Consider the following 21,039-nt stretch of genomic DNA (forward strand, 5'->3'; position numbering starts at 1 on the left):
ATATGTTATTTGGCTTCTTGGAAAGAAAGGGGAAGGAGGTGAGAATAAAAAAGACAGGATATTGGATACCACACAAAGAGCAACAAAATACACTTTGCAGCCAGAATGCTGAGTAGCTGTAAATATGCAAGTCTGAATCCTAACCCTAGAGAAAATAAGAGCAAGTTTAACTATTGATAGGATTGTTTTTTTTCAAACAGGAAGATTCATCTGTCATCCCAAACACTGAGTATGATGTCTGGACAAGCTTTCTTCTGTCTACTGGCCATGCTCTATCCAAACCCAGTCCTGAGAGCACCAGCTGTCTCAGTAGTATTTGCTTTATTACTCGTCCTACTGTCAATAGACTGCTACCCTCCACTGGGTTCCCAGGAGCTCCAAGGAGAGCAGTGCTCTGCAGTCACAAAGGCATGTCCATGCTGGTTACCAAGGCCCAGCTGGAGCCACAGGAAGCGGATTCACACACTCCAGAGGCAGCTCAAACCCCTGCTGATGGATGGAGGCCACTCTTTCCATACCTGGTAATGGAGGGATTGGGAGTGCTCAGACTGTAGGTGTGCTGCACTGGGGTAAAAACCCCAGAGGGATGAGTGGAAAAATGGTGAATGGGAAGCTCAGGTTTCATCAGCACAAACTAATTATGATGGGAGAGAGAGAGAGAACATTGCTGTTGTTTGGATTTTCCCCTTAATAAATCTGTGATTATTCCAAAAACAGCTGGAGAAAACATCTGCATAAATGAATTGCTTCTTGGAAGGAAAGGTGTTTATCAGTTACCATAATTCAGGCTGATATGCCATTGGCTTGGCTCACTGGTGTTCAGCTGTTGCCTTAGGTGTGAAAGCTGGAATACAATGGCAAAGAATGAAGATTTTGAAATGCTTTTGGGAAATACTGTGAAGTGCTGTAGAAGCAGAAAGCACACTATGTACTGTATACACAAAAGAAAAATATCTGTTGTTGAAGAGATCAAGAAACCATAGCTGAAGGATTTTGGATATGTTCAAGGATTAGGGGCCATCTGGAAAAAGGATCATGTGAGGGACTGTCTATGGTAAAACATTAAAGGAAAGGCAGGCTGCTGTGCATGCTGACCCAGATAGTTTTGTAGGCACAGTCTACATAAGTAGAGCACAATTTATGAAGCAGGCTGGAGACGGATACTCCTGTAAAGCACAATGTCATTCTTGGCATGTCAAGCAATCCTTTTCAAAAGTGACTGCAAAGTCCAAGAGGAAGGCAGAGGGAAGTAGGCTGTGAGTAGGAGAGCCCAGACTCCAGTAGCCAAGGGCTATGCTCCCTTCCTCCTCCTGAACAAAGGAAAGGAGGGAGGGCTCTGCTCTAATCCTCCTTCTGGCATGCATTTTAAATAAATCCTTTGTGATCAGGGGACGGGAACAGACACTTACACACCCTCCTCTTTCCGCAGCTGAAGGTAATGCAGCTGGCAACAGGCACAGCATCTCTTTCCACCGAGTCCTCTCTCCTCCCAGCCCTGTTGCTAGAGCGATTGATTTGTGATCTCAGAGACCAAAATTTCCTCTCTCTCTGAGATCCCCCACGGCTGATCTGGCCTGGGAGCCCACAGATTTTCCATGTTTAGAGCAAATCATTCAGCTTTGGGGAATGAATGGGTAAAAACTTCTAGCATCTGTAGCTCATATGACTGGACAGTATAAAATAGCATGAAAGGAAGAAAGGGAAAAAGCAAGAGAAAGTAAACAGAAAACAGAGAGCTGAGGATTGATGAGAATCTTTTTAAAAGCCTGCACCTTTAGCTGTGATGTAAATGGCCTTCTCATGGATTTTGTGCTGAAACAGACATTTAAAAATCACATATATTAATTAAAATTATAGATACTGGCCAGATTACGACCCATATAGATGTTGCCATTAGCAGTCACAAAAAGAATGGCTGCAAACAAAAAGAAAACAAAACAAAAAACAACTACTGAAAACCACAGGAAAAGAAATGAGTGTTAGAAGCTTGAAGTAAACAGAATCTAGAAATTACATACTCTTAAAGAGAAGCCAGTGGTGGCCCTTGAAAGCTCACTTTTTTCTCTTGGATAATCAAAGGCCATATTGTGCCTTTAGGCACAGCTTTGAGTAAGGAGAGATGAATAAATTGCATTGCTACAGGAGTAGCCTTAGGGTGGGAAGAACAGAGAGCCAGTGTAACACCCCCTTGCTCAGATCAGTAAGCAGAGGCAGCTCTGCTGTGCAGCAGTTCCAAGCCACCCTGGGAAGTGAGCAGCACTCTCCTAAGGAAGGGTGACAGTGTTGGTGTCAGAAGAGAAAATCATCACTATAAAGCTGTCATGGGACATGAGAGCATCCCATGGACATGGGCTCTAAAACACATGTAAAACACAAGATGTTTGGTATCAACTAATTTGACAGACCCCAGGATCTTAACCTAAATGTCCTTGATCAGTGCTGTAGTAAAGCCTGTAATAAAGAACCTTCGTTTTCTTCTCTAGCTTAAGAGGAGAAATCCTCCTGTACAACTGTGAAAGATTTTTGTCCACAAATTCCTGCGAGGAAAAAGTTAAGCCTAAGTGATTTTTCAGGGCAGCTTATGTGCTCCTGCATAACCTCTACTTACCATATACCCTGTTTGTACATTTTGCTGCCTGGAGGAGGAGCAAGATTGTCATGGAGAGGTGACTCAGACCAAATCCCAGGTGATAGTACACAGCTGATATTATCACAGAGTTCATAAACCTCTACTTGGAGTTTAGGTGACGGTGGAGAATGAGGGATAGTCCAGAGCTGGGTGTGCTTTCTACCATCTCACTGCCTGATAACATTCCCTATCACAAAACATGTCTCCCACATAGTGCTGTGTCTTTCTGTGCTGTTGTAGAGCAGAAGAGGATGCTGGTCCTTCTTGGATGTCCTGGAGAAACATCTTGATGATCCTGGGCAAGATACACCACAGAGCAAGAATGAAACTCTGATGAAGTAATAAATGGGACTTTAGTGTTTGTGGTCATGAACCACAAAATCCCCCTTCACGCCAAATGAGGTGGAGATTGGAGTGAAGCAGAATTTAGTTGTCAAAGTGAAAACAGTGAGTAAGATTATTTTGACATATGTGAACACAATAAAAATGAACACAAATAAAAAAGAAATCTAGGATTATATCCACCTATGCTTTTAAGTTAGCTTCAAAAGGCTTTTCTCTCTCTCTGTGTCCTAGAGATTATATCACTAAGGTGTTTACATAACTTTGTGGCTGAGGACCATTTTGAAGAAGCCTTTAAACAGCTAACTTTTATACATAATTCTCCCCTAGGGCTTTATTAAGATTTTCCTTCCCCTCTGGATTTCTCTGAACATACCTTTGGTTTTTTTAGGGACTAATTTCTACACCTGCCAAACTTTTAAGAATGTTAATATCCTTTGGACCAATTGAGACAGAGCCATCTCCTGCCCACACTATAAACAGAGCTTGTTATCAACAGCTCTTATGCTTAATTAACTGTAAACAAATCATTATCAGATGAGCAAAACATTCCTTTCCACACTGCGGGGTGGGGTTGGGCCCGCAGTGTTCAGCTGTCCTGCACTCAGCCTTTTCTCCTGCAGGCGTGCACCCACTGCCCCGAACCCGTGCTGCCGTGGGAGCTGAAGGATGCCCAGGCTCTGGAGGATGCCAGCAGGGGTTGGTGCAGCCCGGCTGGCTGCCGGCTCAGGGCAGGGCTGGGCCAGCTCTCCCGTATTGTCCTGGAGCGCCGGCAGGGAGCAGGGATCCCTGCTCATCCAAATTCTGCCTAGACGAATTCAAAGTGGATTTCTCCCATCTGGTTCCAGACTTTTATTTTGATATTACAGGGGGTATAATACTGGATATTCAAGCACGCTCTTCTTTCATATCCTTATAGAGTACAGATATTAAAAAAAAAATGTTTTTCTTGAGCTAAATCAATATAGTTATATGAAGAGAAAGAAAATCCAGGGTGAACTAAGGGTGGCATCATGAATGGAAACTGAGAATCATCTTGCTTTGCAAGTCTCACAATTTCTTTATTTATTATTTCAACTTTAAATTAGGTTCAAATTCAAACTTTAGTGAGAACTTGATGTTATATAGATTGTAAACAGATCTTTTATATTGTATTTTAAAAAATTCTACTGCATTTTCCAAGAATATTTGTTAGTTTGCTTTCCCTTTATTCACCAACATTGTACCACTGAGACTTGGCAGTGAAAGTGGTTTTATTGATTTTCATTATTCAAGCTGAGAGAAATGCAAAATATAAACAGCAGAAATTATGACCCTTTTTGCCTTTAGTAATTGAAGGGTTTACTGGTAACAACATTCAGTAGGGAGCAAACAAATACATTTTACTGTGTTACCAGAAAAAAAGTTTGAAAAATCACAAACCAGATCTCCAGGGATTATGAGATTGATTTAAATGAAAAAGTTTTTTTTATTTTCTTTTTATCTGGTTCAACTTTATCTCCAAATCCATTCCAATCTCTGAAACCCCAGAAAAAAACATTCCTCCAGTAATAACATCTTAAGGCTCTTTTAGGGCTTTTTCAAGTTCCTGAACTTAGATTGAATGCATTCAATGGTTTATTAATGGCAGAAAAAGGGCTGAGCCAGTAGTGCTCTAGGAGCATCTTCTTTGGCAACCCTGGCTCCTGATGTCAAATATTAATTGTCTAATGGGTGATGGTGTAGGAAGGAGACACTGCTCAGAGCCAAAAACTAAAGGTCGGCACTTGTGTTGTCTTGTTAGCAGCAAAACTAGGAAAAATTCCTTTGTGTTTTTAAGCAGGTTGCTTAACCCAGTCCATGTCTGCTGGCACAGTGATTACAAATCTTCACTGACAATTGCTGCTTGCTTTGGAATCTTAAGATAAAGCCTCACAGATAAAAAAGCAAAGTGCTGATTATCTTTATTTCAATTTCCAGTTATAGTAGAGAAAGTGTAAGAGCCATTCTTACAACTTAGAAAAGTATGATTTCAGAAGTTTTAAATTCTACTCCTCTGGCTGGCACTGTGTTAATGCCACTGAGGGAAGGAACAGTCAGTAGGGAGGGCAGGGGTGTTAGTGGGGCTGTATTGCTGGCACAGCACTTGCCCATCAGGAAACTGCCAGCACTACCAACATGACTGGGTCAGGCACGGAGCTGTGACCACCCTGCTGAGGAGCTGTGAGCACCCTGCTGACCTGTGGAACATCACAGGCCAGACAGGAGCCCTGTGCCTTCACGTGGAGGGCTGACCCAGCGTAAGGGATGACGTTGTAAAGTGAGCTTACACCAGCTCAGCACCTTGTGTGGTGTCTGTGGAGTTCCCCATTCAGCGCTCAGGAGCTCAGGAACTGAGAGTACAGATCTGACAGCCCACAGCCTGTGTGGAGAAGAGCCAGAGGGGACAGCAGACCAGTCAGTTGTAGGACAAACTCACATGAAAAGCGCAAGAAATTAGCTGAGGAAATCATTCGGGCAAAGAACTTACTGTGGTTGATGAAAGTGGGGGTCTTGTCCACTCCCCTTCTGCTCCCAGCTGTTGAGCCCTGCCCTTGCCCTCTAGTCTGCTCTGGGGTGTGTCAGAACCTTCCCTGCATGGCCTTTGCTTGCCAACAAAGCAGAAAACAATGTTTTCCCTTTTCCTGTGTTAGTTTTCTACCAGACTTATGTGCTGAAATGGCTCACAGAGATATCCAAGAAGCATCAGGTGGGAAAGGATGAGGGAAAGGGAGGAAGGCAAGAATAGTAAACCTCAGTGACAATGACTTGCTAAATCTTTTCATCCTCTCTCATGAAACTGATACCTGAATGTTATGAATATTACTCATGGATATGTATTTGTGTCTGAAGCTAATAGCCAGGCTGCCTGCAAACTACTGTAACCTGATATAAATCAAAAGAAAAAGGCTGCTGTCATGCTGTGCCATGTTCTCCCTTGGGCCAGCATAGGCTTTAAACCCCATTACAGAACTGAGTTCTGATTTATCTTGATTTTCTGGTTTCTGCAGAACTGATTTGGCTGAAAGTTAATCTGGCAAAAAAATTAATTTCCACAGCATCTCAATGCACAGACCTACAACTGTGTGTGCTGGCACATGAAAGGGAATGGACGGGAACACACAGCTGGGGCCAGGAGGGAGCAGAAGTCCTCCTCTGGGGGGCAAAGCCAGTTTATGCTGCTTACAGCATTAGCTGGATGATGATCTACTTCAAAAGAAATATGGTTTAGATTTCTGTCACAGAATCAAGCAGGCAGGTCCTCTTAAATGCACAAAAGCATAGTAAAAACAAGACCACATTATTAGTCAGTTTTAAAAGCTGTTGTATTTTACTCTGAGTAAGTTTAAATTGGACATAAAGATGAGATACTGATGACTTGATTCTTAGAGATTTTGTGTGCCCAACAAGAAGTGGGTTTGGAACTTTGGGATTTGGAAGCCTTCAGCTCACAGAGGTTCATGAGGTATTTTTTTCCAGGAGAGTATTTTTGGTCATGATTCCTGATGATCTCATTCAGGAGCAAATGATGTAGGGGTCTGATAAGTAAAAATTACTCTCTTCTCTCTTTAACCATATTGCAACTCATGCTGTAGTTTCTTAAGAAGTGTTTTCTTTGAATTCTAGTTCAACACTCCTGGTCCTCCCATATTTGGCTTCTTAGCTGTACAAATATGACAGCTTTCCTTGTCACTCTATTACCTGCATTGGAGGAACTTGCTTTTGGAAAAGTGTTCCCTATCCCTGAGGAAAAAAATCATCAGCTCTCTGATAGAAGAAAGGGTTTCTTTTCAGAAAGTTGTACAGGCTGAAGTCTCAGGGATAGTTACAGGTAAAACCTTGATATGTAGGTGTTAATTGTTACCAGATGGCTTCAAAGACTTTCAGACTGTTTCAGCATAAACAAATGTGTAATTCACCCAGAACACAATAATGTCTTATTAGCAATACCATGCATAACTTTCAAACAAACACGGGCAGACAGTAAACACACAAGTGATTCCTGTGTAACCTTTTCTCACTCCCCCTTGTTGATGTGTGATAATTAAATACAATCTAAGTTTCTGTAAGATACTAAGCACACACATTTAAAGACAACCTTTTATTTCCTTTCTTTCTGGAACAGCTATAGGTCCTTACAGACTAATCATAGACACTTTGAAACCTGCTGCTTATGCTTCAGGTATGGTGTTGGGGGAAAAAGTGTTTTAATTTTTTTTCAGACATATCAGTTGCTCTAGCACAACATACTTTCTCTGTCAACAAGCTCCACCCAACTCCAGTTACAGTGCATATCACCTGCACTTTTCAGAATTGGAGGAAAATGAAAATCATACCACAGTTTTTCCTCAGTGTGTCAGACTTGCTTATAAACAGAGAGGGAGAAAGGGAGAGAGAGACAGAGAGAGAGACAGAAGCCTTTACATTCATAGTCCATTATTAAACTAACTAACCAAAACCATACAAGATCAGGGATCCAGGCTTCCCACCAGCACGTCAGCAGCTGAACTAGCTGAACTCCTCATGCCTCTTGCTCCCTCTGATTCAGCTCTGAGGATGCTGTGTGGGACTTCTCCCCCTTATCATTGCTCAGGAGCAAAGAGGGAAATGAGGAGCTGTTGCTCCCTACCCCAGGTACTCCTGTTTCTCCCTCCTTAAAAACCCAGCTTACAGAACCGGCTAGGAGTTATACCAAAGCTTCCCTCTTTCTCCTCCTTGATTACTTTTCATGTGTAACACTTTTGTAGCCTATCTGTCTTGCTGGTCCTTCCAGCAGTTCACAGGAATGCCCATTTAGCATGATGAATGCTTACAGTGGTGCTGATCCACAAGACACCATTGAAACCATTGAAACCTCTGCTATTGGGAGCCAGCAGTGAGCTGGCTTGGGGCTGAGTTGGCAGGAACACAGTGGTGTATCTGAAATGGCCACATGGGCTGACTCCAGGGAACCAGGTGCCCCCAGCACCATCTTAGCTGCTCAGGAGGTGTTTCTGACCTGCAAGCTGTGCTACCTTACCCACAGTGTTTTCTGGAGAAAGAGAAAATCCCTGTTTCTTTGTATTGCTTCTTTGTTCCTGGAGGGAAAAGGAAAGTAATTTTTCTATGGCTCAAAACATATGGGATGCACATTTGTTCACTTGCACATGCAAACACTAGTACACACCAAGGAAAAGTTCTATATATGGCTTAATAGATTATTTCCCTGTGATTTGCTCTGAAATGCTGCGGGCTGGTGGCAGACACTTCTGGGTTTGAAAAGGCAAGGAGGAATTGTTTACCACCTGCATCAGTCCCACACACCACTACTGCCTGTTCCTAAGGAACCAGGATGAACTTTCCACTTGCTGGAGTTTATGTGGTTCTGTCCTCATCTCATCCCAAAACCTCTCTATTCACTTCAACCTTCAGCTTATGCTGTTCTGGCCCACTTCCACGGCAACATCTCTGGTACTGTCATTTGGTTACGTCACACAGCACAGGGCTGGGACTGCCTGTTTGAATGCTAATGTGAACTGGTGGGGCAGTTTTACTGCAGTAATAGTCCCCTTGTGCTGTGTGATGTCATGCTGTGGTTTAGAGGTATTTTTATACTGCCTTTGCTTTGCAGTGATTTTCAGTAATACAGATCTTGGTGGGTAGATCGATCTATTATGATTGTGATGGCATTGAGTATTTGTTCTATGTTGTATGTGGTCTAGTGGTAGGTAAGATATAGGGAGCACTATTTGGTTACCAAGTAGTACAGAAAAGTGTACTTTGCAGAATAGCAGATGTTTGGGGAGTGCTGCAGAGCCTCACATCCCATTATGCAGGTTGTGTGACTTTGCTGTACCACGTCTTGAAGAGTACGGGCTGTCAGTGTATCGGGGTGATGGGTTTCTCTACGTGTTGTGTATCCTGAAGAGCAGATGCGGTGCCTGGGGGCGCCTGAAGGTCTCCGCGTGGTGTGGCAAGTTGCGTGTGAGGTCTCGTGTCAGTCTCTGAAGTTCGGGGTGGGCAGCTGTGTGCAGGTGTTTCACAGCTTCCTTGGGGCAATGTCTGTGCTGCAGCCCCGGTCGCTGCACCACCGAGCAGGTTGGGCACACTTTCTCGAGGCCTGCTCGAAGCGCGAGGGATGCTCTGCGCCTCCCGCGGTCCAGCCCAGCGCCGTGCTGGAGGGAGGGCTGCTCGGCCAGCCGGGCACACAACTTTCCGCGCCCGGCAGAGCCCCGCGCTCCAGCCGCAGCATTTCGCGCCGGGGGCTGCTGCCGCGGACCGGGCTGGGTTCTGCGGCGTGGGTGCACCCTGGATGCCCGCTCCGCACAGCGCGGCGTGCAAGGGACACCCATCCTCCGGCCGCACGGCAAGGGCGCCGCTGCCCGGGGCGCTGACCCGCGGCCCCTTTAAGCCCGGCCCGGCGCTCCGTGCCCCGGGCGAGCGCCGCCGCCGCCGCCCGCGGCCGCCCCGCCCGGCCCGGCCCGGCCCGCGCCTCCCGGAGCGCCGCGCGGGGCGGGGCGGGCACGGCGGAAGGAGAGGCCGCGGCCGGGCCTCGCTGCCGGCGCTGCCCGCGCTCCGAGGCGCAGCCCCGCGGGAGCACCTGCCGCCCGCCCCCGTGGGGCCGCCGAGCCGCACCTGCCGGCGCGGCCGGGCCGGGCCGGGCGCCGTTCGTGGGCGGGCAGGGCGGGCATGGCGGCGCGCTGAGATGAAAGTGACCGTGTGCTTCGGGCGGACCGGCATCGTGGTGCCCTGCAAGGACGGGCAGCTCCGCGTGCGGGACCTGACCCAGCAGGCGCTGCAGCGCTACCGCAAGGCCCAGGAGAAGGTGAGGGGCGGCCGGGCCGTGCGCGGAGCCGGCCCGGGGTGAGGGGCGGCGGGGAGAAGGCCCGGGGCCGGCGCGGGGCGGCCGGGCTGGAGGGGCGCGGAGGGGCGGGTGGGCTGCCGGGCCCTGCGGCCGCGGGGACACGGACACTGTCGCCCTGCCTGAGTGCCCCTGCCAGGTACTTTGTGTGAGCAGCTGATGCCGGCGGGCGGGGAGCGGGTCCCGCTCAGCTGCCCAGCCAGCATGGCTGTTACTGCTGTGCGTGTTGACTAACAAACTTGAAACAGACAAGAGCATAACAATAAGTCAGTTCCATTCAAGCTTGTGTTTTTCTGGCATCAGCTACTCGGTGAGGTGCTATCTACACGGGAAGGTGATTTCCTTTACATGAAAGAAGCTCTTAAGTTTTTCTTTGGCTTAGCTAATTGAGCATAAAAATATTTTTCTTTTTTTTCTCCAAGAGGCAGGTGCTGAACGCTAATGGGGTACTGTTCAGTGTTGATTAAAGGCCTAGTGTTGCAAACAGTGCTTTGTGAAAGAGGTTACAAACCCTGAATTAAGGACTTGCAGCATTGTGTTCATCTTCCTAAAACGTCTGAGTAATGTGCAGCCAACATCATAAGGGCTCTGTTTTGTGATGTGCTAGTTTCTTATGGGCCCAGTCAACTGTTTGATATCCTGGATGTAAAACTGGAAGTAAATTCTTGTTCTTGCAGATTTTGAGAAAAACTTTCTACTGATAGATACAGTATGAACAGCTGAGACTGATCTAGTAGAGATCGCTATGGTTTCCATGTTGGTCCTTCTGAGTAAATGTCCTGCTTTAACCTGCCTTAAGACACATAGAGCTTGACAAATATTTTGTGTTAAAAGTAGTTTTTCCTAATGATGCTGTGTGTAATAGCTACAAAATCTTTGTAGAATTCTTGGTGCTGTTAGAGTCAACAATTAGTGAGATCTTTTGCACTGAAGTATAGTTGAGAGTACTAAAATGTGCCTTCAAGAGATGGGCTTTATCAGAAACAGAATTACTTTCATCTGTGTTGAATTTAGAAATTTACAAATTGATTTCAGCTTTTGATTTGTGCTTGTGATGACATTGAGATTAGTCTCATGATGATGGCTTAAAGGTGGCCTACAAAGCCTTTGTGTAAGTATTTCAAATCCCTTTCCTCCTCTTTATTTTTTTAAATTCCTTTAGAAAGGAGTAGAAGGGCCCCTGCTTTTCTAGGTGAAGCCCTGACTGTTCTAGAAGACTCAATAAGCAATTACAGGATAGAAATTCCAACAATGTGAAAAGGCTTCAGATAAATGCCAGACACTGAAGGTGTACTACAGTTCTCATGAATTTGTAATCAATTTGCTATTAATTAGTATGTAAAGATTTTTTTTTTTATGCCTAGTAATAATCTCCTATGTTCTCTTATGCCCTTCAGGTGTGAGGTCAAAATCATCAGCCTTCTTTATTGGACAGCCAGAGGCCAGAGTCCATGTTTCTGACCTTGTGGTTCATGTGTCTGACCTTGTATTTCTTCCTTTGCAAATAAGCTTGGTGTTATTTTTTTTTTTTTTTGGGCTTATTTCCTTATAGAAATGTTGAGTTCCTTATTCTGCATCATAGGTGGACAAAGTGGGTATGGGCCAGTTTGTTCAAAAATTGCTGATCACTTTGAGTAATGGAGCTTCAGAGCTAGAGTTTATACAAGGGTGTGTAAAGAGGCAGAGGGGGGAGCAGCCAAAGGACTTGAAAAGCAGAGTAAGTTTTCATTCAAGTCACTAAAAAAAGTTTTATACCTTGTGCATCCTCTCTCCCTCCCCCCTGCTCCCTGGAAATGTAAACAGTTCTGTTGTAGTGCTTTGATTAGCTGGCTTCCAATCTACAAGGTTTGCAGTGCAGTGGGCCAAAAAGATAAATTTCTTCTTATCTTGACAAGCATCATTCAGCATTACATTGCTTTCCAGGGGGAAAATTTAGGGTTGGTTAAATAGATCATACAGATGTCTCAAACAATTAATTTTATTACCTTTTGGAGTATTTTTTGTCTGATGTAACATGATGGGTTGGGTGTTTTGCCACTTTCCTTCTCTTTGCTTTTTCTAAAATTAACTCTTAGGAAGTCAAGAAATGTAAAATCTTACTGGGAATGGGATTATATCAAGATAATCAGCTAAAATGTGCTGTGAGGTGTGCACATAAGTAGGTTTTTGCTAAAGATAACTGAATATTTGTTTTTCTTTTCAAAATATTTAGAATGTTTGGAATACTTTGTGTCAGAATGCTGCTCTTTCTCTTGGCATGTTAAGTGTTCTTTTTGTAAGTTTTTGAAGCGTTAAAATGTTTTAAAAGAGCTAAGTGGAAAATTTTATTGTTAAAGTGCCTGAAGTATTTGGAGAGGGAGGGAGAATTGACAGAAGGAATATCTTTCATAGTTGTAGAAGGGAAAATGAAAAAGGTAGCTGGGATACAAACTTAAGGAACTTTTATTAGTTATGGTACTGTCAAATACCACAAAAATATTTGAGAGGCTCTGCATTTTGGGAGTTGTCCTGGAAGTCTAGTTTTGCTCTTACACTACAGTCACATGTCTGGCCCAGGGGAAGATACAAGATTAGACCATTAATTCATGTGTATTGTTAAATATTTGAATACACGTACACAAATAAAATTTTTTTGATTGGTTTAAGCTACTTTGCACTTCTTTATATTTGTAATGAGAGCAAAGTTGTTGCAGTAAGTGATTAAGTCTCTGGTTTCTGTGAGACTTTTGGTAGATAGCTGAGAACTTAGTGGGCAGTTGCTTATTGTAGCCTCTTGTGTTTCCTTAGCAAATTTGATTTGGTTTCTTGACAGGACTGTGTTGGCAAGGTTTGGTCATGAAGGCTCAGTTGCCTCAGTTAATGAAGTTGCTTTGTTAACTGAACCAAAACACTGGAGCAATTTCAGTTGAGAAATCAGACAGTAATTATTTCTCGATGCTACTGAATTTAGTGGCTTTTAGTGGTACTGTAGTAGTTCTGCAAGGGCAGATCCTGTCTGAGTCACTGGATACAATAACTGCCTGGAATTAAGAACTTTTTATTACAGTATCAACTAAGAGATTTCTGTGGTCTAGAATTTTGTGATGTGAATAGTCATAGATGTTTAAGAAATTGTTTCTCAATCAGCTGCATTGTGAGGATTGTAAATAATTTGCAGGGAAGTTACTGTCCTCTCAAAAAAGTGACTTGAGCAGAAAGAAGTTTGTTGGAACTCTTGTGACCCAGGATCTGCTCTTGTTGCTGTTAAGTAATGTACATTAAGGCTTCCTGGTGACAGGTAGATACAGTAGGATTAATGATTCCTTATCATCAGCCCAACCCCTAACTTGATATTTTGGTGCCTTTGGGAGCAGTTGTGTGTCATCTGTTGCATTTAGGATTCTTTGCTTGAGTGGGAACAGATGTACTGCAAAAGAGTTGAGTTACTGTGCCTGATCCTGTGTTTGCTTCTCTGTGGCTGTAAGACATAGCCTTGGATGCAGGTCCCTGTTGATTGTTTTCCAGTCAATTGTCAGAGACTTTTTTTCCCCCTCCCCCAAGTATATGAATGAGAGGAAAAAGAGGAGTTCTGGGTCAGCATGGGAGGGTTTCATGGGCTCTTGTCATGTTTGGATTTGCGTGGTCCTGTTGAATGCAATTCCTTAAAATGCAGTGGGGATAAATGCACTCAAGGTAGATGCTCCGTTGTGCTCACATCTCTCCCCTTGGAAATGCTGTTCTCCCACATTTGAGGCAACAGTTGAATTTGCAGCTTTGCAGTGGAGCCCTGGCTCAGCTGGAGATCCCTGCTTGCTGTCTCTGAGGCCCTGAATGTTGTTGGTACAGAAAGTGATGTCTGCCCAGGGAAATGAGGCTAGCAAAGTGAAATCCACTGTGGCTTTTCCTTAAGCTGCTGTGAAACTTTTCTGAGGAAAATGTGTAAAACATCTTGCTGCTCCAGATGTTCTTTATCTCTCTGGAGGAGCCAGAGACAGGGAAGTGGTGGTTATCATCTGTGTGTTCATTTACTAGTGTTTGCATATATGGCACTTACCTGCATGGCTTGATTGAAGTGACTGCTTTGGCTGTCTGCAGTCTTGTTCTTGGAAGCCAGCTGAGTGGGTGGCACATGGAAGTTGTGTAGTAAAATTAATAACCACTGCAATTTGTGGTTTTAAAATTTGTCACTTTAGGCACAGTTTAATTCTTGATTGGCTCACTCTCAACAGCCTTTGTGAGCCTCCTTTGGGAATGGACAGACAAATTTTAGTTGCCTTGTCTTCCTGGAACTTGATCTCCACTTGTAACAGGAGTGTGGCTTGCCATTCATGAGAACATTCAGAGGGCATCCAGTTAATCCTGAAACGGTGATGAGAATTTTGATTTGCAGTCAGAGTGAGCAGGAAGCAGTTACATAGTAGGTTAATTCAAGAATGGGTTTAATTAGAATGGGAAAAAAATAGGTGATTTGGGTTGTATTGATGATCTTTCCCAAATTAGATACATTTAGAGAGCTAATGCTGCAGGTTGATTGTTGATATATCATTTTGTGAGTTCTACTAATAAAATACTTTCTCAGTTTCTTTCTGTTCCTGCTTGCTGACCACATGACAATTAGTGTTCTGGAATTAGGTATTGCTGTTGTAAATCAGCCAGCAAACAGAAGGAGCACTAAATGTTTTTGTAGTTTCTCTAACTATATTTGGGATAGGGAGAATGACAATTTTTTTTTTTTTACTCTAATGCTTACAAAAGAAATTTGCAAAACCAGAAGACTTTTTCAGAAGATATATGTGAAAAGTTTTAAAAGAAGTACTTTTTTATGATATTTTTTTCTGTTTTGGGTAAATTGTAAGTGTTTAGTCCTTTATAAAGGCAGAGTAATAAAGTTGTATTTGTGTGGCTCTTGTGTACTTCTGTCTTGGACCTTGTCTCTAGGTTTGGTATTTTTCCCTATCCCAGTTTGTCCTAGTTTTCTCTAATAGGGATGGGGTGAATCCATAATTTTTGTTTTACCAAAACAATTCTTAGCTCTGTCTTCAAGTTTTTTTTTTTTTTTTTTGCTGGAAATTATTTTAACTTTTAATTCCCATATTTTATTTTGGATGCTTAATCAGCTACAATATGTTAAAGAGCTTATACATTGTTTTGGCAACTGATACATTTCAATGAACAGCTTGATTATAATTTCTGCATTCAGCCTTTGGAGTTGTCACTATGATACTGTACCAAAAAATGAGAATGAAACTTGATATGCTGCTTTCTCATTATTACTGTATGAGTTTGAGTAACTGACTGATATATAAGAATACAGGCTGTTTGAGTAGGGGAAGTAAAGAAAAGGGAAGGAGACAAATGAATTCAGAGACTCCTTATTGACTTAAAACAATAGGGGTGATATTTCACTGAGATTGGGAACATCTTTCAAGTGGCAGAACTTTGGGTTAAAAGTTTTAAAATTTTAGATTCTTAAAAATTTTCTGGGTCACTTTTACAGAGACACAGAAAAATTAAGAGTTAAAAGTGCTTGCCTTTTAATCACTTTTATGTTAAGTGTCTGCTGCTGTTTTGTATCATAGCCACTAATGTTGAGGTAATGAGATTTTTGGTAGATTTTCAGGCTCCTTTTCTTACAGGTGTTTATAATCTCTACAGAAAAGCTGTCATTGAATTAAGATTTGTCATAGGAAATGTCTTCTAGGACATTATGTACTTACCTAACATGAAAAAAAAAAAGTTTGATCCCCTTTTTCCTTAGAAGAAGTTGGCTATTTCCAGTAATGGGCTTTTGGCTGAATTATGACTTACCTGATGTTAATGTGTTTCAGGAGAGCTCAGTTAAAGGGTAGAGCTGGATAAAACTGCTGCAAATTCAGTAGGCAAAATGAGAGTAACCTGTCCTGGAAATACTGCAGGTCAGACTTCTGTCTATGTGATAATACTGAGTGTCTGGTTTTTTTTCTCCCAGATCATGTTTATCAAGTTCTGAACACTATTCAGCTGTTATTAATTGAGATACAGCAAAGATTTGTGTAGTAACTGAATGTTAAACCAGTCATAGGAGGAAGCCACTAAAGAGCAGTACAGAGTTCTAAGTAGTGACTGCTTGCTGTTGCTCTTTGCCAAGTTGAAGATGAACTCTGAGTAGACTTGTAGGAATTTGTGAAGAAGGAATTCAAACCTCAAGTGGTATTTCTGGCATGGGATGGAACTGGGAGGTGCTTTTGCTTGCTGCATAAAATGCAGTTTTAATGGTTTTATTTGCTTAAGTATCTGAAAATGGAGGGTTGTGATCTACTGATATTTTCTGAAAAACATAATGTTTTTAGTTTAAGAAGATACAGTCATTTGGCCATAATGTTTTATGTTGTGTGACTTTACTTTCCTCCTTACTCATTCAGTATGATAGGTCAGTTGAATTGCAACATACTGTGCTGTCTGGCATCCTGCTACTGAAGCAGCAGATTTCCTCCCCCGTTGAGCAAAACATTCTTTAGGCTTTCCTAATGATTCTAATGCCAGAACTGCAGCTTTCCTAGGCATGAAGACCTATTGCTTCATTATTATAAACTCCCTCTAACCCCCTATAAACATGCCTGTGTTTCATCCTTAATGAATATGATAACGCCAAAGGTCTTGAGCAATTAGTATAATTGAAAACAGATTCTGCTTTGTATTTTTATATTCCATTATTGAATCTTATGTATAAGGATATACTCATTTTATGTCAGGGAAGTGACTGAACAGAAATGACAGGCTCATGTGAATGGCTTATTGATAGAAATTGTCTTGTAAATTCCACTGGAGTAGACAGTGCCCTGAATACATTGTTAAACTGAGAAAGCTGCTTCGTATGAGAAATTTAGAAAATCACCATGTTACAAGAGCTTTTGGGAAAAAAGCCTCTGCAGTATTTGTGTAATATTGTCATTACTAAAAGCATTTTTTGTTACCCTCAGGTTATATGTTGCTGTGGTAGTTCTGTAAGCCTTCTCATCAGTACTTTATTACTTCCACAGAATTACTTCAATAACTTATTTGTTGAGGGAACTTAGGGTTATAACAAATTACTGTTTGCAATGGATAAGATTTTTTGGACTGTTTTCCTCACTTTAAAGAGAAGGTATGTAAGACTTGATTTTGTAAGTGTTTGGGGTTTTTTTCTCTTTATGCCTAATCATTGTGCTAGAGACATCTCCAATAAGGGAGCTGTTGTAATGTTTTAATGTAATCAGAATGTCTCTTCTTTCCAGTGTAAACCTGTAATTGTTATGTCACCACTAAATACACCCATTCAGAACTGATGACTTGGCTTTCTTGTGGCAGGTGCCACAGCACTGCTCAGGTGCTTGGCTCGCTCTTGTGATGCTCCCGAGGTGGGAGGTTCAGGCAAGTTGCTTGTTGGTTTCATGAGAATGCAACATTTGTTGCCACAAAGAGACTTCTTAACTCAGTGTTTTTCTTTGTTGGCTGATGTGTGTGTGGAAAAGAAAACTACAGAATGTTTGAATGAGCATGCTTCTTGTGGCCTATAATAAGGATACTGTTGGAATGAAGGGTGGATAGGGAGGAAGATGTACTCTGCAGAGACTGAGAGTTGGAATCACAGAATGCAGTCTGATGGGTAGAAGCTAACAGCTGGCACTAGACTCACTCTTTTTCCTGGCTAGGGATTTGACCTCAAAGATGAGGCTCCATGGAGCCAAATGATTTTGCAGTACAGCTTGTCTGGTAGAATAGAATGTTTTTCAGATTACCAATAATATCCTGTCTATTGGTAAACCATAATACACACCCTCCCTTTCATTTTCCTTTACAAAAATGCAGTAATTCCTCAATCAGTAGAAGAAAATAGAATGCTTAAAGGAGAATTACATGCAATCCAAAGAACAGAGACCAGCAGTCCTTGAAAATTGTGTGACTTTATTTTTTTACTTTGACTAATCAGTTTCTCTTCTCGTATCTCATTCCTAAAACCTTAAAAGACCTTCACATTTTTGTGGAAGATACTATCTCATTCTCATTAATCCATCAACAGCTGAGTTGGTCTTTATTGGCAAACCTAAACATCTAAGTTATAGATTCTCTGAGAAGAGACAAAAAAAAATCCTTCATATAATCATCTCCTGTTTCTTTGCTTGACAATGTACAGTTCAAGTAAGAGTAGTTCCAGCTCAAAAGCAGTTATAATTCAGCAGGTCTCTGTTTGAACCTTTGAAGGAGACACAAGTCATAAATCCTTGTGAGTTAATCCTATGTATATGATGTATTTGTTAGATACATATCCTGGGTGTATGGTGTATTTATTCTGTATCCAAACCCTGGAGCACCCATTTGTAGGCCATTTTACAGTTAAGGATTATTTTTTATACCTGCTCTGTAGCTTGTCCTTTTGGCTGGTGTGCCGGGGGAACAGGCAGACATCAGTGTGTCTTTATAAATTTTGGTGATGTCCATAGTAAAGTAGCTCCCTTTTTATTTTTCTCCTCCAAGTTTTGAGGCCATTTAGTCTTTCCTAGCCTTTGTTTATACTTTTTGTTAGTCTTGCAATACTGGATGTCATTAATGGTGGTAAGACCAGAATTTCATGGTGAAGATCTGGGGATAATTCCGCTAGTTTTCCATGTTTTAAAGAGTTTTACTGCTGCTGAATGTAGGCACCATTCACTTTGGTTCCTGCAGGTCAGGCATTTTTTTATTGAATGCAGTTCATTGTGGTGCAGTTTTCCTGCTTTGCCCAAAATGATGTTGATAATTTTTTAAACAATCCACAGTGATATTCGTTTGGTGGGTAATATTTTGAGTGTTAGAAAGATTTCTACTAACATTCTCTGCTTGGCAATTCTTATTTCTAAGCACAAGCCAGAAGTGTAACCAGACTATAAATTTAAAGCTCTAAAGACTTTGCTCTTATTGGTGGTGTTGCCTGCAGGCTGCTTGGGATACAGACCCTTTGTAAGTGATGAGTTTCATGAACAAAGGAGATGGAATGTGACCTAGAACTCTGCTTAGCTAACTTCTTCCTGCAGAGCTTGTCAGAATTCCATGTGCCATCTCACCCTGCTGCTCCTTGCAGAACAGCCTTCCTATGGATTCCTGGTTGAACAGCTATTAAAATTCTCTCTTCCAGCTGCAACTTTTTCTATAAGGCTTTCTTAACTATTTCAGTAAGGATTTTGATGGAGAAGTTTCATCTCAGAACTTTTTTGGTCACTCCTGGATATTAAACACCACAAGGGTAGGACAGAAATACAATGGTGCATAAGTAGGGTAAGCAGTAAAGAAAGCTACTTGTGATAGTGTGTCTGTAGCTCTTCTAGAAATAGAAGTAATTCAGGGGTTCTGCAAATCTGACTGAGGCAATGTTGCTGTTTTGCAGCAGTTTAAGTCTAGAATAGCTCATTGTACCCTTTCCCTTTCTCAGGTTGTAGGGGCCTTGCAGCTGTGCTGTGAAAACTGTGCCTCACTCTATCCCAGGCAAAACCAAATGACTTCCTCTAGCTTGTGTCATACTTCATCATCAGTAAATTGGGTGATGGTGCTGCATCTCACCTGTACATTTTTTAAACTGAAACAAGCTTCTGCTGTTGGAATAAATAGTCTCAAAGTCTTCTATTCCCTGCTTAAGTTATTTCTCTAAGGAAGTTTTTTTTCATTATCTTGGTTTTTATTTGAACTGTGGGTTAGTCTACATGAAAGCCTGTATGGAAACCAGAAGTCATACAGGAATTTTTTTTGCTGAGTAAAGACTCCAGAGGACTTGCTTTTAGAAAAAAAAAGTGCAGTATTTTTTAAGCTTGCAGGAAAAAAAAATGAGGCAAATATTGTATACATCAATCAAATGTTTATATATTGTGAGCTCTGTGAAATGCTGTTTGCCTCCAAATCACATTCTTTCTGCTCAGACTGAGTTAGAAAGTTATTTGCTGTAACAATGAGTTTTAAGGTATAATGATTTCTTTTTTAAAATAAAATAATTGGCTGCAGTAGGGGGTTGTCAGCAATTTATTAGTTTATTTTTACAAGGTAGTTTATTTACTACTGAGTGGGAGTTGATTTATGGAAATATCTGGTCTGTTCTGGTGGGTCAAAAATGTGTCATACTTTGCTTTGACTCTGGTTTTAATTGTATTTTCCTTAGGTTGCTCACTCTACTGAGATTTCTATAGAAATTCAGTATTTTCTCCAGGTTGCCCTCCCTGTTCTATAGAATGGGTTACAACAGTGTACTAATATATAAAATTGGCTTAATTTGCATATTTTTCAAAGGTCTGTTTTTCACAGTTGCCTTATGTATTTTTTAAATAATGTTGGAAATTTGACTGTCATCTTCTGTTACTGGGACCTCTCAACCTGTTCTTTGTCTGCTCAAAGAATAGAACATTGGAGAGGCCTCTTCACTTGAATTTTCTCATGTTTTTTTAGGGTGGAAGGACTTGCTAAAATTTTCCAAGGACTGATGAGAGTTAGCATGCTCAGCCTCTACAGAATTAGGCTCATTTGAAAAACCAAGCTGCTGCCAATTCACAGTTAATTTTCCCCTGCTGGCTGTATTAAATGTATCCTGAACAAATGTTTCAGGAGTTCCTGGCATTATGAGATACAAAAAGAAAACTCCCTGAAGAGCTGGAAACCTGAAATAGTTGTTTTGGGTGACAGAAAGGAGAAGGTTCATTGACATTTCAATATTGTGCATAAAGACCAGCATTTGCATACTAGTAGTCGTGATGCAGGTGTTGTTTAGATTGCAATAAAAAAGGAAGATGCATTTTTTTTGAGGAAAAAAGTACATGTGTGTGGAAAAAAATAATTTAACGTTAGGGTTTGTCAATGATAAATTATGACTCTGTGTGTGGCGAGAAAATTTGCACGTAAAAATCCAGGGAAGACTTCTGTATTAATGTTTCAGGAGCAGTTATTTGGATAGCTCTCATTCAGCTGCTGACTGATGGGAGGTAATAACTTTACCTGAGAAACCCTTATGGAAACCAGTTCACTGGTTTCCTGAAGAGCAAAATTAAGAATTAATGTTTTGCTCTAAAAACTCATCTGTAGTATTGTCTGCAAGGGTCTCAGGATGAGGGAAGAGACGAGAAAGTAGACTCCATGTATCAGCAAGCTAGGTTTATTATTTTATGATGGAAAATATATTAAAACTATACTAAAAGAATAGAGAGAAGATTTCAGCAGAAGGCTAAGCTAAGAATAGAAAAGGAATGAATAACAAAGG

At 41.7% G+C, this 21,039-nt stretch overlaps 1 protein-coding gene and 1 long non-coding RNA gene across 6 annotated transcripts in view; both read left to right on the top strand.

Annotated features, from left to right (window-relative positions):
- The first annotated feature begins 210 nt into the window (after positions 1-210).
- LOC132330275 (uncharacterized) lies at positions 211-3,137 on the top strand. The gene is made up of 2 exons (XR_009487259.1): positions 211-521; positions 2,870-3,137. It is a non-coding gene; the product is annotated as an uncharacterized LOC132330275 (long non-coding RNA).
- A 6,499-nt stretch (positions 3,138-9,636) lies between these two features.
- PARD3B (par-3 family cell polarity regulator beta) overlaps positions 9,637-21,039 on the top strand; it is a 388,514-nt gene continuing 377,111 nt past the window's right edge. For 3 of the 5 annotated variants that reach the window (XM_059853257.1, XM_059853258.1, XM_059853259.1), the window contains exon 1: positions 9,638-9,794. In XM_059853257.1, coding sequence (XP_059709240.1) covers positions 9,675-9,794 — 120 coding nt within the window. In that variant the 5' untranslated portion in view covers positions 9,638-9,674. Of the gene's footprint in view, positions 9,795-21,039 lie in introns of all 5 variants that reach the window. The other 2 variants (XM_059853260.1, XM_059853261.1) reach the window with 1 other exon arrangement.

This window comes from Haemorhous mexicanus, chromosome 8 (genome assembly GCF_027477595.1).
Source record: "Haemorhous mexicanus isolate bHaeMex1 chromosome 8, bHaeMex1.pri, whole genome shotgun sequence".
Lineage (NCBI taxonomy): Eukaryota > Metazoa > Chordata > Aves > Passeriformes > Fringillidae > Haemorhous > Haemorhous mexicanus.